Genomic DNA, 22,299 nt, shown 5'->3' on the forward strand with positions numbered 1-22,299 from the left:
ATCTGTTGCTGGAAGTGTTTAAACAAAGACCGAACAAAATCCATGTAGAGGATGTGATACAAAATTCATGGCTACCTTGGTAGACCTCTTAAGTCCCTGACAGTTGTGCAGTTCTGTAAAAGGATTCCATGTGACAATTTCCTTTGAATCAGTATCATTCTAAAATAGGACTAGAAACACTGGTACCTGAGTGCCTGAGGTGAAGAAGTTCAGGCACTCAGTACATTCGTGCTTCTTTTTCCTTTTATCCTACCTCCACCTCCTTTCAGCTTTTGGCTTTTCATTTCAAAAGTCTTAAATATATTTACACTTTATTAAAAATTACCTAAAATATTATTGGAACCAAATGAGACAAAAAAACTTAAAGAGCACAAAGAGAAAATGTATGTCTGGATGGGAGAAAGCTGGAAGATAAATGAGAAGGTGGTCTGATGTAGTGGTAGGAAACAAACTGAGGAGTTGGGTGTCCCTGAATCCATTCTGGACCCTGTAGTTCAGTGGCCATGCAACATTAAACAGGTCACTGTGCCCAGTTAGGTATGAGACTTCAGGACTATGGCAAGAGCACTTGGGTTTACCTGGCAGGGTAATAGGGCAGAGATACATGACTAAGTCATAAACACATAACAGCAACAAGAGAGCCACCATAGGTTAGTCAACAACGACAGAAGAATACTTTTGATGTGTTCTACTTTAAAAGTTCTAGAATCTGCTCTATCAAAGAACAAAACTCATTTATTAGCTTAAAAACTGGTCATTTCAACATGAAAATTCAAACATTACCCATATTATAGGTACAATCTTCTCAATGGGACTGCCTCAAAAGTCATTGTGACTTGCATATAGGCATCTGAAGCTTTGTTATTTTCTTACTCAAGGATGGTATTTTTTTCACTCTGTATAATAAAATGTCATGCCTACAAACACAGTAACTTTATCCTAAAGTTTACTGAACTTCGTCCTTACCAGTTAAGCAGAAACACACACCAAACTTCAAAATAAACATCTATGTTCCTTTAGGGCACTTTTGTATTTCTAGTTTTCAGTTTTGAAAATTAGTTTAAAATCTAGCAAGGAATTATCAGTGCTTTACACCTTGTAAACTATACTAATATTTAGCTATATAAGAAACACAGGGCCAGGCACAGTGGCTCACGCCTGTAATCCCAGCACTTTGGGAGGCCAACGCGGGCGGATCACCTGAGGTCAGGAGTTCGAGACCAGCCTGACCTATATGGTGAAACCCTGTCTCAACTAAAAATAAAAAAATAAAATCAGCTGGGCATGGTGGTGGGCGCCTGTAGTCTTAGCTACTTGGGAGGCTGAGATAGGAGAATCACTTGAACTTGGGAGGCAGAGGCTGCAGTGAGCCAAGATCGTGCCACTGCACTCTAGCCTGGGTGACAAAGTAAGACTCCCTCTCAAAAAAAAAAGGAGACAGAGAAATAGATTCAGCTGTGCTCTGGCACAATGACAAAGCTACACCCCTCCGTAGCATCTCCCTTAACAGACAGCACACTTACAGAGGGAAAAGTCTCATTCTTTGTTGAGCCCAGTACTTAGCAGCCTGAGCAGCACACCAGCCCATAAACATTGAACAGAACCAAAGCATGCAGCCAGTTTGGAATTCTCTTTTTATTCTACTGATATTCTTGGTTCTTTTATTTTACTTTTCAGCATCTTCCCTTTGTCCTGAGTTTCCTTATTGCTGCACTGGGCAGAAGCAGTGCTGCTTGTCACCTTCCTGGTCACATTCTGAACAAAATACTCAAGACTGGAGCTTTACCCATCCTACTCCCAGGCAGGCACTGAGAAAATGGGCCAGAAGAGCTTTCATTACGCTCTGTGGGCCAGAAACAAGAGGTGTGCTGCAGGGAAATGGGGGAAAGGGGTGTGGCAGAATGGAAAGAAGGTTCTCATTCTTATATAACAAATCTATCGTCCAGTGCTAATTACCTGTCATACTGAGGTTTTGATGAGGCCCAGAGGGTTCTAGCTTATGATGTGCCTTTTTTCCTAATTGGCTAATATTAATGTCTTCACCAAGACTTCATTGTAACCTAGGAACACAAGCTAGCAAGGTAGGGTTCAAAAGTCCACCAGAATTAAACATTTTGAATGGTACCTAGTTTTAATTTTCAGGTTCATTCCCATTTCTCTCCATTGGCAAGTTATATTCATTTTAACCATAGTCTTGACAAGTATCAGCACCACAAACTAAATGTTCAGTCTCTGAATACTCCATCCCTGTTCCGTATGTATTCAATAAACATTTATTGAGGATCTGTTATTTGCTTGGCCCATCATCCCTGTCCTCAATTCCTTCTCCAATAAAAGAAGCATTCCATCTCCAGATGGCCATTTGGAGTTTAAGTGATAACTGTAACTGCCCCTCTGCTGCAGCAGACTTGAAGGAAGGAGAAAATCCTCCAGTGCAGATGACGGCTCCCCTTCTTGCTGTTGGCCCAGCTGACCCCATAGCAGTTCATATTATTAAGCTTCAAACTTGAAGGATCCTTTTGTCAATCATTTACCCTACCTAATATCCCTTGGAGATCTCAAATCACTAATCTGAGAAACAACGATTCAGGTGAAAGGGTTTTAAGTTATAATATACTTGAGTGACTTGAAATGTATCTACTTTTGCCAATAGTTTAAAGAAAAACATGAAGTTTGTGATGTGCTTAGACTCAGTTTCAGAGCTGAGTGATTCTTAACTATGAGTCACCTGATCCAACAACCTTATTGTTGCTTCTGTTTCACAGTTATCACTTTTGTTGTCATTCAGGAGAATGAAATTGAGAACCCGTATTTCAAGCAGTGTTACTCAAAGTGTGCTCTGCAGGAGAGCAGTTTGAGACATAATGAAAAAAATTTTTAAGGACAGATAAGTCCAATAAAGGCCAGTTAAGCAAAGGTAAACTGGTTTCCTGGGAGGCAGGGCGATGACCCTAAATATATTAATACGCATGATTACTTTTCAAATGGGGTTGGGGGGCGGTGAGGTGGTGGTATGATGTGAGTAAGAAGAACCTCTCAAACTTTTCTGACCTCAGAACCCTTTTTTTGGCAGAACACCTTGTAGCCCTGGTGCTTTGGAAGCACATACTTGGGAGAAATCCTAATTAAGATATTCTTATGTAAGAAACATTTGGATCTTTAAAAGGGATGGCATGTAGAGCACCATTTATCATAGAGCCTGGTTTAAGGAGCAGATCCTTCCTCACCCAGAATGCTCCCAGCTCAGTTTGCTTGTTGCAACCTCAAGATAAATAAGTGTTTCCACTTGGTCTTAGTTTACTTTCTCAGATTACATTAAACTATAAACTTTTTAAAACTAGCAGCAAACTAGAATTGCTTTCAGTTTTAAAATGAAGTGCCTTATTAAAGTATTATTTCCAAACTTTCATAACTGAAATCTGCTTCTATCAGCAGTGTACATTCAAAAATGTTTTTCTTGATAAAAAGTATGGCTAGTTTCAAAATACGTCAAGATATATTTAAAACTTGGTATCTTTAGAATTGTCTTCCAACACTTGTGGTTTCAAAATCGTCATGAAAATACAAAACCACAAGCAAAATAGATTTGGAAAAACTTTCGAGGCTTAGTAAGCAAGGACTAAAACTCTCTTAAATACGCTGAGTTTTTAAAGTGAAGTTTATTATTTTAAAAATTCCAGCTCTTGCTCTGATGGTAGGAATCTCTGCCTTCGTAACTTGATCTTAATGTGCACACTAATCATTTGTGCTCCAGAGACAACTTCATTGAGGCCATTTTCTTCACCCTTTCCTCTCTTACTACTCTCCAGAGCCTTGTTGGTACTCAATATTAATAATATAAGCATCCATTACATTAACCCTTTCGGAGACCATGAATCTCCAAAGACTGACTAAACATATAAATATCCATTCCTTATTTAAAAGTGTATTTTCAGGAATTGGTGAATTACGGGGAAAGAACACAATTATATTCATAAGTAGTAAACTTGCTGCTATGATAGACTTGCTCAGACTTAGTTCTCAGAAGAAAATATGGAAGGGCCCCGGAGGAAACGCACAGTAGTCTTTGGTCCTTACTCAGAGTCTGAAGTTTATAACCACCACTTTCAGACTCTGCTCCAAACTGTCATACCCTGGCCTCTATAGTTTGAGGTGCACTAATTTAAAACCAACCTACATATAGACTTTAAAGAGAGAACAAACAGGCGCAGTGGCTCACACCTGTAATCCTAGCATTTTCGGAGGCCGAGGCGGGCGATCACCTGAGGTCAGCAATTTGAGACCAGACTGGCCAACATGGTGAAACCCCATCTCTACCAAAAAAAAAAAAAAAAAAGAAAAAAAATATATATACACATACACGCACACACACACACACACAAATTAGCCGGGTGTGGTGGTGGGCACCTATAATCCCAGGTACTTGGGAGACTGAGACAGGAGAACAGCTTGAACCTGGGAGGCAGGGGTTGCAGCGAGCCAAGACCACGCCACTGCACTCCAGCCTAGGCAACACAGCAAAACTCCGTCTCAAAAAAAAAGAACAAACAGCAAACAGCACAGAGAATCTCTGAATTTAACTGACAGAAATGTGGTATCTAAGGTACATTCAATCTACCATTTAATACAGTAGTTCTCAGAACAGCAGAGGGAAATACAGCAGAAGTGCACAGGCTTAGAACTACTCCCGGTTTTACACTACATGGGCGATCTTAGGCAAGCTACCTACGCCTTTCTGAGTTTCTGTTTCCTCATCTGTAAAATGAGGCTAACTGGGACCCACCTGAGAGTTGTGAGAATGAGAACTGTATGTAAAGCACTTAGTCCAGAGGCTACTACACAGTAAATCCCCAGCAATGATTGGTGTTCTCTATGTTCTACATGCTCATGACTTAAAAGCATTTTCTGAAATCCAGTTCTGGGTCTTCAATTGCCTATGGAAATACTACCTGGAGGTATTAATATCAGTACCACCTCGGCCGGGCGCGGTGGCTCAAGCCTGTAATCCCAGCACTTTGGGAGGCTGAGACGGGCGGATCACGAGGTCAGGAGATCAAGACTATCCTGGCTAACATGGTGAAACCCCGTCTCTACTAAATAATACAAAAAACTAGCCGGGCGTGGTGGCGGGCGCCTGTAGTCCCAGCTACTCGGGAGGCTGAGGCAGGAGAATGGCGTGAACCCGGGAGGCGGAGCTTGCAGTGAGCTGAGATCCGGCCACTGCACTCCAGCCCGGGCGGCAAAGCGAGACTCCATCTCAAAAAAAAAAAAAAAAAAAAAAAAAAAAAAAAAAAAAAAAAAAAAAAAAAAAAATCAGTACCACCTCAAGTCAGTCCATACAAAACTGAATTCATCTTCCCCTGTCCACATACTATATAATACCCTTCTTCCACGATGTGGCATTCGAAACATCTGTGCTAGTTCCTTCTTCATTCCAGATATCCAGATTAAGTCAGGAAGGTCTATTTTATTTCGACTCCACAATGTCTGTTCTCTGTTTCCTGTTTACACAGGTATGAGTTACTGAACAGCTTCCTGGGTGGCCTCTGCCTTCCATTTCTCCCATTCAGGTGCAGGTATGCTGTTAAATTAATCTTCCTTAAACCACTCTGAAAATCCCTCCATGGCTGCCCATTTTCCTCCCCTTCAAATACGAATGCCTTCCCCACATGTAACATCTCTTTACTCCACTCTGGTCAGGTCTCCTTTCCATGCTGACATGCAGCAAGTTATTGTCTGCTTTATTGCCTTTGATCAAGCCGTTCCTTTCCACTGGAATGCCCTCTTCTCTCCCTGCTTTCTACTAAAATCTGTCTGCCCTTCACTGTTTCTAAACCCCACTCTTCCAGACCAGATCTTTTGTTGGAGAATCATTTTCAGGAAGCCCACTCCCCAACTATTCCTTCCTCTCTTGGTTTCCTCATCCCCTGAACTCCTCACCACCCAATTTAGCCTCTCATAATTTCTGTTTGTTTCTCTTTGCATTCATTTTCCAGACACAGTTTACAATCTGGGGGCCAGGCACGGTAGCTCATGCCTGTAATCCCAGCACTTTAGAGGCCAAGATGGGCGGATCCCTTGAGCCCAGGAATTTGAGACCAGCCTGGGCAACATAGGGAGACCTCATCTCTACAAAAAAATACAGACTGGGCACAGTGGCTCACATTTGTAATCTCAACACTTTGGGAGGCCAAGGCAGGCAGATCATCTGAGGTCAGGAGCTCGAGACCAGCCTGACTAACATGGTGAAATCCCATCTCTACTAAAAATACAAAATTAGCCAGGCATGGTGGCACATGCCTGTAATCGCAGCTACTCGGGAGGCTGAGGCAGGAGAATCGCTTGAACCCGGGAGGCGGAGGTTGCAGTGAGCTGAGATCGTGCCATTGTACTCCAGCCTGGGCAACAAGAGTAAAACTCGGTCTCAAAAAATAAAAGGCCGGGCGCGGTGGCTCACACCTGTAATCCCAGCACTTTGGGAGGCCAAGGCAGGTGGATTACCTGAGGTCAGGAGTTTGAGAGCAGCCTGGCCAACACGGTGAAACCCCGTCTCTACTAAAAATACAAAAATCAGCCTGGTGTGGTGGCAGGTGCCTGTAATCCCAGCTACTCGGGAGGCTGAGGCAGGAGAATGCTTGAACCCAGGAGGTGGAGGTTAAAGTGAGCCGAGATCGCGCCACTGCACTTCAGCCTGGGTGACAGAGCATGACTCCCTCTCAAAAAATAAAATCAAATAAAAATAATACAAAAATTAGCTGGGCATGGTAGTACATGACTGTAGTCCCAGCTACTTGAGAAGCTGAGCCAGGAGGATCGCTTGAGCCCAGGAGATTGATGCTGCAGTGAGCTGAGATCTCACCACTGCACTCTAGCCTGGGTGACACAGAGAGACCCTGTCTAAAAAAAAAATAAAAATAAAAATAAAAAGTTTCCAGGTATTTTTGTAATCTTAAGAATGAAAACCATATGCTTACATAATGGAACCAAAAGGAGAGTGGGTCTTTGACAAACAAGGAGTGTCATATCAGCCCTGAAACCACTACTTCTGGACTTACTTTGGGTAAGAAATACATTTTTATCTGGTTTATCTAGATTCTTTCAGTTTTCTGTCGTACGCAGCTGGATCCAACGCTTAAATGATACTCTGCCGCATAATAAAATTATCACAAGAATATAAACCAGGCGGGGTGTGGTGGCTCATGCCTGTAATTCCAGCACTTTGAGAGGCTGAAGTGGGCAGATCACTTGAGCTCAGGCATTTGAAACCAGCCTGGGCAACATGGCAAAACCCCATCTCTACAAAAAATACAAAAATTAGCAGGCATGGTGGTACCTGCCTGTAGTCCCAGTTACCCGGGAAGCTGAGGTGGGAGGATTGCTTGAGTCTGGGAGGTGGAGGTTGCAGTGAGCCAAGATCCACCACTGCACTCCAGCCAGGGTGACAGAGCGAGACCCTGTCTCAAAAGTAAAATTTTTGGAAGTCAGGGTACCTTTCCAAACCTCAAACACAAAAACATTTTTAAGGGAAGGATTAATGGTTATTAGAACACCAGGGAGATTTAGTTTACATTAATATTGCAATTTCTGAGATGCATTCATGAGTTGTGCAGTTTGCTAAAAGCTTATGAGACAAGTTTTATTATTGTTTATATTTTACAGCTGGTGAAACTCAGGCACCAAAGGTTAAAGAATGTGGCCCAGGCTGAGCATGGTGGCTCACACCTGTAATCCCAGCACTTTGGGAGGCCGAGGCGGGCAGATCACGAGGTCAGGAGATCGAGACCATCCTGGCTAACATGGTGAAACCCTGTCTCCACTGAAAATACAAAAAGTAAGCCGGGCGTGGTGTTGGGCGCCTGTGCTCCCAGCTACTCAGGAGGTTGAGGTAGGAGAATGGCGTGAACCCAGGAGGCGGAGCTGGTAGTAAGCCAAGATCGTGCCACTGCAGTCCAGCCTGGGCTACAGAGCGAGACTCTGTCTCAAAAAAAAGAAAAAAAAGATTGTGGCCCCAAATAACTCAACTAGTGACAAGGTAGGATTCACATCAATATAGTCTGGCTATAGAGCCCACCCTCCTCCCAGTACACAATGGTGTTCAATCCTCTGGATTCTAACAGCTGTTTAGAGAAGAAATAGTGAAAGGACTTCTGAGGAAGGCAAAAGGCCACTCAATGACTAAGGGAGGATCATTTAGTTGGCAATGAGGAAGTATAACAGACTAAATTCAAATGGATTTTAATAAGAAAAAGGAAGAAGCCGGGCGCAGTGGTTCATGCCTGTAATCCCAGCACTTTGGGAGGCCGAGGTGGGCGGATCACGAGGTCAGGAGATTGAGACCATCCTGGCTAACATGGTGAAACCCCGTCTCTACTAAAAATTACAAAAAATTAGCCAGGCATGGTGGTGGGCTCCTGTAGTCCCAGCTACTCAGGAGGCTGAGGCAGGACAATGGCATGAACACGGGAGGCGGAGCTTGCAGTGAGCCAAGATCACGCCACTGTACTCCAGCCTGGGCGACAGAGCAAGACTCCGTCAAAAAAAAAATAAATACATAAATAAATACATAAATAAAATTTAAAAAAAGAAAAAGGAACAAAGTTTTACAGCAAATATATGATGTTTTAAACTTTTTGCCATTATAAATAATGCTACAATAAAAAGATTCTTACATATAGCATTACCCAACTTTTGAATTACCAAATAAAGGGTGTCAATTTTTTTTAAGGCTTTTAATGTATCTCAAGAGGATCATTCCAATTTATTCCAGCAAATCAATAAAGTATATCTGAGTCAAAACCACTTGGGCAATTAATATTATTTTGTTAACTATTACCAAAGTTACAGATGTGAAAGGATGCCTCTATGCTTTAATTTGGTTATTAACAAAATTGAACATATTTAGACATTAGTTTATTTCCTTCTATAAATCATGTATTGCAAGGATGCCTTTTATATACTGTGAGAACTCTTTATATCAGAGATACTCTAAATAATGATGTGACTTTTCAGTTTAATTATTTAAAAAAAAAAAAAAACCCTGAAAGTAAGCAAGTTAAAAAAAAAAAGAAAACAGCAGCACTCTCTTTTTCCCTCTTTAGTATATTCCACTCAGTATTATAGCTCCTTAAGTGTATTAGCTGGAGGTGGAAAGAAAAATAAGGAAAATAAAAACTATCAGTTTTTTGATACCCAATTTTGAAACAGAGATAAACACAGACAGAAGTGAGACTTCAGAAGAGGTAGAAAAGGAGATTGTGAGCCAGAGAGAGAAGAGGTCATACTAACCCCCAAGGTGCTCTTGAGGGACCATGGCTTGCAAGAATACTAACTCACTACTTAACCATTAATCCAACCTCAAAATGCTCTTCTTCATCTGAAGCTGTCCTTAGCTCAGAATGGGAAAGATGCAGTGGGGGTGGGCAAAAAAGAAAGACAGGGGTTTCAGCAATGGCTTGAGCAGCATCACTAGGACAGTAAGAAGATAACTGTGTGACTTTGAACTACGAACTGTGAAGTTCATAATGGAGCTATAAATAAAATGTTAGGAAACACTACAGAAGTCTGATTTAAAGACAAAAGAAGATGGCAAAATCATAGCAGATAGTATCGGCTACCTATCCAGCCACCATGCCCGCTCCTGCATCCCTGCCGCCACCTTGCTGGCAAAGTCCTCCTTTAGTTCTGGTGTTGCTCTGCCCCTCACTTGATTCAGAGGGAAGTCCTGGTTAGTCTAAACCAATTGCAGAGTCCTTTGCCTTCCTCTTGTTACAGCTTGTTTAGGGATGAGTGTGCAGCCCTCTCTAATTCCCATGAAAGGAAAACCACTGGAGATTGTCAGCTCAGCAAAAGACAGTAAGAAGAGCCATAGCCATCTTGGGATCTTGAGGGGAGCTAATTAAGAAAAAGCTACCTTCTGTAAAATGACACAAAAGAAACAAGGAGAGAATTTATGGCCTTGCTGACATCGTCAAGCCACTGAACTACCCAACCCGGAAGCTACCTTACCCCTTGACTTACAGGAGATAATCAATTTTCCTTAATGTTTTAGCTATTTGGATTTAAGCGTTTTTTAAATTATTATTATTGGCTTGCTTGTTTGTTTAAGAGAGGGTCTCAGCCGGGCACAGTGGCTCACGCCTGTAATCCCAACACTTTGGGAGGCCAAGGCGGGCGGATTCACAAGGTCATGAGTTCGAGACCAGCCTGGCCAACATAGAAAGCTTGTCTCTACTAAAAATACATAAAGTTAGCCAGCCATGGTGGTGGGCACCTGTAGTTCCAGCTACTTGGAGGCTGAGGCAAGAGAAGCGCTCAAACCCGGGAAGCATCAAGATTGCGCCACTGCACTCTAGCCCGGGCAACATAGTAAGACTCCATCTAAAAAAAAAAGACAGGGTCTCACTCTGCCACCCAGGCCGGAGTACAGGCACGATCATCGCTCACTGCAGCCTTAACCTCCCAGACTCATGAGATCTTCCTCCCACATCAGCCTCCCGAGTAGCTGAGACCAAAAGCACACAACACCATACTTGGCTAATTTTTTTTTTCTATTTTTTGTAGAGATGGGTCTCACTATATTGCCCAGGCTGGTCTAGAACTCCTGGCTTCAAGTAATCCTCTTGCTTCAGTCTCCCAAAGTGTTGGGATTGTATGTGTGGGCCACCAAACCTGGCCTTTTTTATTTCTTATAGCTGTAACATCATAAGTAGTTCATAATGAAGAATTTTCTGAGAACATAATCATCATTATATTATCACAAATCTACACACAAAAAAAACAAACTTTAATACCTTCCTGCTACTTAAATATCTTGAAGTAGTCATCTGTTTTCAATTTTTCCATCTTCTTGCTGGTTTTTTTTACTTTACATATTATAAAGATATCCAGAAGTCAAACACTTACATTTAATAATTTTCAGCATTTCTGGCAACCTTAAAAATTGGAATAAAAGTTGCTTTTAAGGGTTTCCCTACTAAATAAAAGTCTAAATATCTGGTTGTGGGATATTGTAGAGAGCAACTAAAAGGAATAATAATATATTCACAAAAAAATAAATTTCAGTGGTTTATCAACCAAATGTTTGTTAAATGAATCCTATTATACAACATTATCATATTATACAATTATAAAGGAGTCCCCCAGAGGGAGAAAACTGGCATCCCTCTATTGAGTATAATAAAACATACTGAAAAATGTAAATCTGTTTTTTAAATTGCCAAAAAAATACTAAATTTTATACAATGCATAAATTCAAAATTGGAACATTATGCTATACTATATTCCAAATAAATGAGAAAACAAAAAGTACCAAAAAGGAGGAAATATTACTGTGTCAAAAACTTTAACTGTCTTCACAGAGTGAATTCCCACAGCAGAGATAACAATGTCTAACTCTTTAATGACTTAAATTTTTCACCAGCTCTAACACGTTTTCTTTACAATGCTTGCCATAAAGTCTCACCCATTTGTGCCTGCTATAAAAACATCAGCACTGTAAATCTGACTGGTCCATTACTTGAGTGCACTAGCCCTTTCCCATCCACCTTGACCCAGTAACTCACATCTTTATAAGTATACTTGCTACATAAATGACATGTATACCTTCAACAGACAAGCTGCTTAAGAGAGCTACTGAAAATTCTGTTAATAATCTTCTGAAGAAGAATCTTTTTTACAATTTTATAATGAATTTTAAAACCCCAGTATTCTAAGGTAAAAGTTCAATCACCTCTATCCATGGAGGGAAAGAAAATATTTGCTAATTCATTCAAATATTTCATGAGTGCCTACCATGTATTGGTACCAGCTAAGCACCAAGATGGCAATAAACAAAGCAAACATGGGCCCTCTCTTCATCAACTCAGCCTAGAGCAAGGGTCAGCAAACATTTTCTGTAAAGGGCCACAGAGTAAATAGTTATGCTTGCAGGCCATAAGGCCTCTGTCACAACTACTCAACTCTGCCATTGTCATATGAAAGCAGCTATAGACAAGTAAATGAATTAGTATGACTGTGTCCCAATAAACCCTTATGAAGAAATTAAAATGTCATAATTTATGAAACAAATTTATCATGAAATCATATGCTTTTGATTTGTTTCAACCACTTAAAAATGTAAACACCATTCTTAGCTTACAAGTCATACAAAAACAGGCAGCAGGTCAGATTTGGCCCATGGGCTGCAGTTTGTCACCTCCTAGTCTAGACATTAATATTAACTGTAAAATTATGTGTTTACTGCTTTAAGTGCTCACAGGAAAAACACATAAGGCTATGAGAGTTTAATGAGGAGACATGGCCTAGTTTGAAGGGATCAGAAAAGGCTTTTCCAAGGAAGTGACTTTCAGGCTGAAACTTAAAGCAACCAGCCAAAAGCCAGGGAGCAAAGCAAAGAGCCTTCTAGACAAGTGAACCACATATGCAAAAGCCCTCTAAGAGGAAGGAATACAACCAACTGAAGAATCTGTGAGGATGCAGTGCAATGAGCAAAGAAAAGCACAGCACAAGGTGACCCTATAGAGAGATGGAGAACAGCCACACACAGGGTCTTATTGTCCAGGGTCAGGGGTTCTGGTCTTTGTCCTAAAAGCAATGGGAAACCATTGAAGAGTTTTACATAGGAGAGGAAGACAATCAGCTTGGGATTTTTCAAAGATCACCAAGACTGCAATACAAAGAAAAATTAGAAGGGAGCATGAATAGTTACAGAGAGATCTGTAACCAAGGTACTGGGCTGGAGATGACAGAGGCTTGAACTAGAGTGCTGGCAGTGACGTTGAGAAGGTCAAAGAGGCAAGATGTGGTGACTAGATACAAAAGAGTGAAAGGCAGTTTCCCTACAGGACTCAAGTCTCCAGTTTCCACAACCAGGACATTGGCATCATTCAGTGAACCAGAGATAAAGTACTGAAAAAGCCAGGCGTGAGGGGTACGATTTTGAGGACAGATTTAAACATGCTGAGTATGAGTTGCCTATACAATATTTCAGTGTAGATGCTAATTAATCAGTTGGATATAAGGATCAGCGACCAGGACAGTAATTTAGTTTGGGAACTGTTAACATATAGACTGTAACTGAAGCCATACGAGGGATAAAATTACCTAGAGAAAGGGTAAGGAACAGTGCCTCTCAAACTTGGTGACACATGAGGGCTACCAGGGGAACTTTTAAAAGTTTTGATGCTGGCTACTCTGGGTGCACTACTATGGGTTAGCCCTACTCTGCAAGAAGCAGTTATAAAAAAGAAAAAAAAAAGTTGTGATGCCTAGCCAGCAGTCTTAGACCAATACATAAGAATCTCTGGGAATAGGACCCAGGCATCACTTCCATAATATTTGTAAACTTCTCCAAGTGATTCCAATGTACAGCCAAGGATGAAAGGAAAAGAAAACCTAAGACATTAACAATTAATAGTATTGTACTACAGAAAGGACAAGAGATTAAGAGACTAAGGTTTCTAATCCCAGTTACCTCATAATGTATCTCTCTGACCTCAGTCTACTTCATATTCCTACATTCTAGTTTAGATCAACAGAAAAGTGATAGTAGGTTTATCTCATATATCCCCTATAGTCCCAAAAATCTGAGGCAAAATTACAAAATTGAAATATTTCGTTCTTTCTTTGCAGTTTGATCAGGGGAAAGGGGAGCACAGAAAAACAACTATTAACCAATTACTGGTAGTAGAATATATATTTATGAATAATTTTCCCAGGCCAATAACATTTTTAAATGACTGTACTGTTAACACATCAAATAGTATTTGATAGTATAGTACTTGTTAAGCCTGAAAGCATTCTAGGTAGACTAGCTTTGCTGTACCATGCTACTCTCCAGATAGCAACTGTAGGAAGTTCAAAATGGCAGCGTGAAATTTAACTTGGAAATTCTTTAATTCAAAATTTTATTTAAGTAAACCTTTTCTAAAGATAAAAAAGTAGGCCGGGTGCAGTGGCTCACACCTATAATCCTAGCACTTTGGGAGGCCAAGGCAGGAGGATTGTTTGAACCCGGGAGTTTGAGACCAGCCTAGGCAACATAGTGGGATCCTGTCTCTACAAAAAATGTAAAACATTAAAAAAAATAGCCAGGCATGATCTCGCACCTATAGTCTCAGCTACTCAGGAGGCTGAGGTGGGAGGATCACTTGAGCCCAGGAGATCAAAGCTGCAGTGAGCTATGATCATGTCATTGCACTCTAGCCTGGGTGACAGAGCAAGACCCTGTTTCAAAAAAAAAAAAAATTAGTAAACTGCAATTTAAGATTTGGGAATTGGCCGGGCGTGGCGGCTCATGCCTGTAATCCCAGCACTTTGGGAGGCTGAGGCGGGTGGATCATCTGAGGTTAGGAGTTCGAGACCAGCCTGGCCAATATGGTGAAAACTCATCTCTACTAAAGATACAAAAAAAAAAAAAAAAAAAAATCAGCTGGGCGTGGTGGCAAGCGCCTGTAATCCCAGCTACTTGGGAGGCTGAGGCAGTAGAATCACTTGAACCCGGGAGGCAGAAATTGCAGTGAGCCAAGATTATGCCACCACACTCCAGCCTGGGCAACAAAAGCCAAACATTGGCTCAAAAAAAAAAAAGAAAAAAATTACCATTTCTACATTATTTTCCAATTTTGACATTAACTTTGATTTACATATTTTGAGGAGTAGATCCTCTACGCTAACAGCACAATATTCAGAAGATAAAAGAAAAAAAAGGCTTCATGCCATGACTTCTGTTCCCATTAGATCAAGTTTACTTTGCAGGTCATAATTTAATTGAGCAACTTTAGTCTCTGTTGGTAATTCCCACTACACTCTTCAAATTTAATTTTTACCATCTGACTTCAAATTCCACAAAGCTGATATAGATGATGGTATTATTAAAATTCTGTTAAAGCACAGTTAGCATATGCAAATGTTAACCAGCATTTGAAAACCACTTCTGGTTGTTTTTTACTACTCCCAAAACAGAATATGAGAGCTACAAAAAGACAGTTAAATATACAGCCTTCAATTTGAAGACCATAGAATGAGACAGTGGACAAAAGTCTCCTAAAGCTAGACAGACAAGGGGCAGTTTGTTCAACCTGAAAGATTCTCCTCCATCCCTCTCACAATTTCTAAGGTTAGAACTGAAGGACACAGAACTTCACAGAACTTGCAAAATCTCCTGGCCTCCAAAGCACTGCTGTGAGAAATACGATGTAGCCGTTAAGGACAAAGACTTATGGCAATTTGCTAAGTAATATTTCAAAAGATTCATTCAAACTGGTTTGTCAATGAGAAAGAGCATTTAATAAATCCAAAGATTTACAAGTGAACTTTGAAGTTTAACATTACAAGGATAGAAATTATGTCAGGTTATACCAGAACAAACGAATTATAGGGAGATGGGAGTAAATTTTAAGAGCCTTAGGGAGGATTAGTACTGTAAAAAGAAACTCAAGACTATCTTACTTTTAAGTTCCCCTCAAAAGACTTTTAGGCAAAGACTATCACGTGTTGGTCAGTATTGAGCAATTACCAATATTAGTAAACACCTTGTAATGGTCATTAATTTTTTTAAAATAATTTTAAAAGTTCTTTAAGAGCCCTCACTCACTTTTAAGATCCTAGATGTACATAGCTGATACAGCACAAATTATTTTGCCAATTATCTGCTCCTCTAGCAATGAAATACTAGTATAGAATGTGACACTTTTCTTTGATCTAAATCCTAAAACAGTATAATTATTTTGATGGGAAATTATGATACCCAGACACTGCCAAGAAAATGAAAATAATACCAGGACAGACTACAAGAGATCAAACTCTGGAAGAACACAAACTCTTTTATGAGAATCTACAACATAGCAAGAGACTGTAAGGGAAAATAAATTGTATTTCAAAAGTGAATCCCTGCTACAAAAAGAAAATGCACTTTATTTACATTGATAAAAACCTGCCAGAGCTTTAAAGTTGCTGAAGATACTGCTGAGAAAAGCTAAACTGAACTGCAGATTACCTCAAAGCACACTGTTTTCATGTGTTATGTAGGTTATCATTAGAGTTTGCAGACAAGCTCTTTTAAGATGTTATAGTCACTGCTCCATCTAAAACATACACATTAAGCAGGTTATCAGGAGCAAAGGAAAACCTTGAACAATTTTGCAAGCTGATGGTACCACTGAAAGAACAGGGATGTAGAAAAGGCAGGTAAGTTTTAACTTAAACAGTCCAGGTTTGAGTTTAGAAGAGGACGGCTTGGCAGAATTAATCAACCAGCCTATAGAATTCAATGGGTCAGGTCTAGAGTCACATTCGATGCCACCTGCCAGTCAGAGGTTCAAATATATGTCTATATATTCCCTCCAGTGACTACTGCTGAGCAACTATTAAGTACGAGCTACAGTGAGGCACTGTAGTGGATACACAAATAAAGAAAACAAAAACAGTTCTTGTGCTCCAGAAGCTTACAATCCAGTAGAAGCGATGAAACAAACATATTCTGAGTGAAAATACATTTGAGACCCCTGGTAGGGTGCGGTGGCTCATGCCCGTAATACTAGCACTTTGGGAGGCCGAGGCGGGTAGATCACCGGAGGTCAGGAGTTCGAGACCAGCCTGACCAACATGGCAAAATCCTGTCTCTACTAAAAATATAAAATTAGCCAGGCGAGGTGGTACATGCCTATAATCCCAGCTACTTGGGAGGCTGAGGCAGAAAAATCGCTTGAACCTGGGAGGCAGAGGTTGCAGTGAGCCAAGATCGCACCATTGCACTCCAGCAACCTGGGCAACAAGAGCAAAACCCCATCTAAAAAAAAAAAGGAAGAAGAAGAAGAAGAAAATACATTTGAGACCCCTAAGAGAGGCTGGAGAAGATGTGGAGTTGCAACCCTATTTTGTTTAAAAACACATATTGGAACAACAGTATTCTAAAACTGGTGATGCTCCTGAAAGGAGAGTTAAAATACCAGCAGATTAGTAACATTTCACAAATGAAGAAGGATGCCAAAAATCTCAAATAAGAAGAAGAAAAAAAAAAGACCAGCTCTTTGGCACAAAACCTGCTCCTCAATGCTCCACTGAACACTACAAGTCCTTAAAGCTGAACTTAAAAATGTTGACAGCTGTTGATTGGTTACAGGAATCCACAGGAAAAAATGCACCCCTTAGGTGCATGACATGCATCTTATCTGTATAGAACATGGCATGTTCTACAGTGAGAGGAGGTAAAAGAAAAGAAAATGTATATGATAGCATTCTGAAAAGTATGACGCTGAGCTAGACAAATGCAAGACCCACTACCTGTTTTAAAGCAGAGTTCTGGTGCAGCAGCCATCCCTCCTGAATTTAATTGTTCACGCACTGAACAAGTCATCCATAAACTATCAATACTTTTCTGTCTTAAAGGCATTTCACCACCAAAAGAGAATGGAAATTAACTCAATTCTGAAAAGAAAGGCAATCTGAAAAACACCTTTTTGGTGAAAATTATCTTTAAATATTAAAGAGCACCCAACTAGACCCCACAAAATCCTAACCAGTTGAAAGTTATGTGCAATTCTACGCCTTTATATGTTAATATGAAAACTCTGACATACCAAGCCTCTCTTTCCTAACACCTCTACATATAGTTTTTTCTTTGCTAGTATAACTGAATAGGAATGTTTAACTACACCAATAAGCCTGACTATAATGCTAGCAGAAAAAAAAAAAAAAGCAAACGGGTAAGCAAACACTCAAAAAAAACAAAGGACTGGAGGAATAGGATGATAGGATGGCTACCTAATAAAACATAAATGCTCCCATTCATCTGCAATTCTAGTCATTTTCTCTCTAACAGATCTCAGATTTTCAGAACAAGTATGCAGGTTATTTAAAACTGAGTTATATATAGTCATTTAGCAGCAGTAAAAACACTTCTGGCATTATCACAGATGCTAGATCTCTGGAGGAATTTTTTTCCCCCAAACTAGCATTTTTCTTCACCAACAACCATCCTTTATTTCTAAAAACAAGAACCCTTTCCTGCCCCCTAAAACAAACAAATCACAGACCACAGTTAAATTCTACGCTAATGAAACTGTGAGATTACATCCCAGGCGTTGTCAGAGCCTATTTTTCATACACCACCACAAGACAGTTTGATGCAGTATTCCTGATTGCTTTTTATAGTATTTGTAAATACACTCACTAATCCACTAAATTAGGTAATTTACAAACAGGTCCTCTCAGTTATTAGTGGCCAGTAGTCAAGTTCTATTACATTTGATCCTCATACAATTGTCTAAACATTTCCACCCAGGTTAAGGGCTCGGATCCGAGAGAAGAGGCTGGCGAAATTTGGATGGGGGCAGGGTAGAAGCTGGGAGAAATCTCTGCATCTCAGCCCTCAGCGACAACATTCAGCCAGTGCCCACAGAAAAACTAAATTCGGAACCTCTTCCTCCTGTAACACTGGCAACAAAGAGGGAGTTTCCGTAACGCTCCCGTCACCCACCAGGTGCCCAATCTCCTTCCCAGCCCAGAATCCGCGCTCCCGCAGGGGCCTCTGAGTGCGGGGAGGCCGCGGGGCTCGGGTCACGGCACCAAGGGGGGATGGGGTGCAAGCGAGCAAGGGAGGTCTGCGGAGCGGGCCGTGGAAGGGCTCCGGGACCCGCTGAAACATCTGAACCCAGCCGGGGGACAGCAGGCAAGAGAAAAAGGACAGAATATCTAATGAAGCAGAAACCGGAATTCGGTGGAAGAGGTGAAGAGCCCTTGTTGGGGGTACACCTGCGAGGAGCACAGAAAACAGGCGACGGATGGCGGGGAGACTTCACCGAGGTGGAAGAGAGGAGCCAGGCCCGGAAGAACAGGGAAGGGGATGCTACCTGGGGCAGAGGAGGCGCCAGTGCAGCCTCTACCTGCCGGCTGGCGGGACGGGCCGCTCAGGTGTGACTAGGAGGAGGGGGCCGAGTGGGGAAGGGGCCGGGAAGAGCTGAGGGCGCACCAGGGGACGCGCAGAGGCGCCTGCCAGTCGGGAGCCGCGGAGCAGCGCGCGGGCATCGGCGGGACCCGGGAGCCAGCGCGCGGGCGTCGGCGGGACCCGGGAGAGGGAAAGGCGGCGTGGGGGTCTTTGGACTGCACGCTGCGCTCAGGGGAGGCTGGGGACAGCGAGAGGTATCGGACAGCGGGCGTCCGCCGAGCGACGCGGCGCACGGGAGGCATCCGGGCGGGCGGCCGGGAGGCGGGAGCCCCTCACCTGCGCGGCGGAGGAGGCGGAGCTGCAGCAGCCCATGGCGGGGCCGAAGGAGCCCGGAGGCGGCGCCGGGCGCGCAGCTACGCCCCGGATCCCCTCGGCATGCGAGCCGGCGGGCGCCCGGGGAGGGCGCGGCCTGGCCCCGCACGGCTAGGCGGCGGCGGTGGCTGCAGCGGCGGCTGGTACTCAAGAGGCGGCGCGGCTAGGGGCAGACACCGGCCACATCCCCCGGCGGCGGCGGCGGCTGCGCGGCTCCTGCTCTGCTCCTGCTGCAGCAGCTGCTCCCCAGCGGAAAGGGGCGGGCGGCGGCGGCGGCGGCGCCTCCCTCTGTTACCCGCCTCTCGCCTCCCGCGCCCAGTCCCTCTCCCGCTCCCTCTCCCGGGCCGCCGCCTCCTCAGCGCCGCGCGCGTCTCCCATCAGACTCCCCGCCCCCAGTGCACCGCCGTGCGGGCGGCAGGGCGGCGGCAGCCAAAACGAGGCCGGGCCCTTCCGCGCGTGTCAGAGACTGCGCGGCGCCGGGCTTATTTAGCTGTGGCACCGAGGCAGCTCTCTGCCTCGAGGCTAGAGGGCAAAGCGGGCTGAGGCAGACGAAGACCTGGCCAACTCGCTGCCGAAAAGGGGCCTGATTGCTTCCGGACCCGGGATGCAAGCGGGACTGCTCTCTTTCCCTACTGGGCGCACAACTCAGGATCCTGATGGCTTCTTACCGCTCTGTCGGCTCTTCTTTTCTCCAGAGGAAAGCGTACACAAGAAACCTTTTCTGGAGAAAGAGTAGGTGATAAGAAGACTGGAAAAAACAAGTATCTGTTGCTACTGTCCCCATTTTGCTGATGTGGAAACTGAGCCTTGAAAGGGACCAAGAACCTAATGAAATGTCCCGAAGGTTGAAATGATAATAAATAGCCAGAAATGAGGAAAAGGCAAAAAGTTATCCAGGCTTGCAAGTCAAAGCCATACTGGATCTAAGCTAAACTTTCCTATACAGGATAGTCTACAAAAAACAAAAAGGGGACATTAATTTATTCATATTAAAAATACTTACCGATGACACACTAAGTTCCAGTAACTGGTACTGGCAATAAAGAGACGAACAAAAGAGACTTACCAAGTTACTGTTGCTAAATCAGTAAGACTAAAGGAAGTAGGAACAAGTTAGAATAGACGTGGTCACTACCTTCAAGAAATTTACAGTTCCAAAAGAGTCGTTAGGAAATACAGTGTAAGGTGAAAACAGTTAAAAAGTGAAAGAAATAAAACTAAAGGTAATGATTAATGTTAAAAAATACATTATCAGGCACTGTTACAGTCTTCATATCTCATTTCATCTTGTCACAAAATGTCTCAAAAGACAGACACGGGAGAAAAAAAAAAGAAAAACTTTATTTGCAAAGCTGCAAGGGAGTGAGACTTCCAAAAGCACTGATTCGCCACATATGAGACATCAAGTTTTAAAGATTACTTCAAGTGTAGAGGGAAGAAAAGAACACAGAATTAAATTGACTTTACATGCATTGAAAGGGAATCTAAGCCAAGGAAAATTGGAATGGGAGCCAGTAAGGGGACAGCTACAGAAAGGGCCAGAGAAAAATTCCTAATTGGTGTTTTCCTATGCCGTTTCCTGAGTTCGTGACTGTGGACGAGTTACCTCTCCAAATCTCATTGTCCTCTTCTGTGATATGCTGGTAGCAAGGTTGACCGCAAAGGCTTGTGGTCAAGATTAAATAACATAAGGAAGTGCTGCTAGGTCAGCAAGTACTCAACTGCTTAAGATCTTGAATTCTTCTGCATTCTTTCTAGTTTCCTTTCAATTCGATCAGAGGGTCCACCATACCACGGAGCTAGAGAATCCTACATGTGTTTCTGATAACCATTAGACCGATAAATACAAGTGAAGACATAAAACTCTAATGGTTCTAGTCCCAATTCTGCTTGTAAACTCCAGAGTTAGATTGTAAACTCCCTGAGAACAAGGAAAAGTATTTTCTCCTTTGTATCTCCCTCAGCTCTCTCAAATGTTTGTTGAATTATTCAGTGTGGCCAGGAATAAAAAACATTCCCTTGAGATTTTCCCTCAAAGCCAGAAAAGTACATCTTGTTTTTAACTCAGGGAGGAGACTGAAAGTAAAATTACAGTCCTAAACAAGAAGCCATCTGTCTTCCTTCTTTATAGTCAAGGAAAGGGGAGTTGTTTCTCTTAGCAGAGTCAATATGGGAGCATTTCTCAGATTAGAAACATCTTTTTGGCTAGTGCTGTTGTTCCGTGTAGTAGCTACAGCTTATTCTGTAATTGGAAATGTAGAAGGAGATAAATGCGTAACAGACTGTGGCAGTGCTTCATAAAATGTATTTTACTTTTTTGGAGATCTCTTTCCTAGACATAGCTAATGGGTGAATATAATTGAAAGCAAGCACAGTCCGTTGTGCTTGACTGATCTGAACTCTGGTTTTCCCTTTAAGGGTTAATAGAACTAAGAGTTCTAAGATTCTGTAAGGTGCTTTGTAAATACACCACTTATGTATGTATGCACCATATATGCATATGAATATGATGTTTCAAAATTATACCTCGTCATTAGCATGAGGGAAACTAACAGCTCGTGCATTGGATATGCTGTACCTTCTAAGAATGAGTCTCTTTCCCATCCCCCTCACGCCCAAAAAAAGCCTCGTGAAAGGAGTGATTTAGAGAGAGGCAAACTACTATTCCTTTTCACTCTTATAAACAAGTACACACAGCATTCAATGAAATTAAACCACAGCAAACTCAGAAATCACAAAAGGGATTTTTTTTTTCTTAAGCCAGTGATCAGGGTACTTACCTACCATCGTGAGATGTTACCAGGGCAAGCCCCTTCGGAAGGGCTTAGGTTGTTTTTCTTTTTCTTTTGGGAGAAAGGAGGTTTTTAAAAACTTATGTAAAAACCATCTGCGCTAACCAGGATAAAATTATAAGGTCTATCAATCTTGATGCTGCAGGGTAAAATCGGATCACCAGCTGAGCCAGCCAGAAATGCTTCCCAATGGTCTGGTATTGTATAATTGACTGTGTGAATTCCAAGGGTGCCAGCTTCAGATGGAGGACT

General features: G+C 42.3%; 1 protein-coding gene across 3 annotated transcripts in view; it reads right to left on the reverse strand.

The window, feature by feature from the left end:
- Positions 1-19,516, reverse strand: part of SLC44A1 (solute carrier family 44 member 1) — a 198,827-nt gene extending 179,311 nt beyond the window's left edge. For 2 of the 3 annotated variants that reach the window (XM_010353307.2, XM_010353306.2), the window contains exon 1: positions 19,220-19,508. In XM_010353307.2, the coding sequence (XP_010351609.1) occupies positions 19,220-19,255 (36 nt within the window). In that variant the 5' untranslated portion in view covers positions 19,256-19,508. Of the gene's footprint in view, positions 1-19,219 lie in introns of all 3 variants that reach the window. The other variant, XM_010353308.2, reaches the window with a different exon arrangement.
- Positions 19,517-22,299: the final 2,783 nt, after the last annotated feature.

This window comes from Rhinopithecus roxellana, chromosome 16, assembly GCF_007565055.1.
Source record: "Rhinopithecus roxellana isolate Shanxi Qingling chromosome 16, ASM756505v1, whole genome shotgun sequence".
Taxonomy (NCBI): domain Eukaryota; kingdom Metazoa; phylum Chordata; class Mammalia; order Primates; family Cercopithecidae; genus Rhinopithecus; species Rhinopithecus roxellana.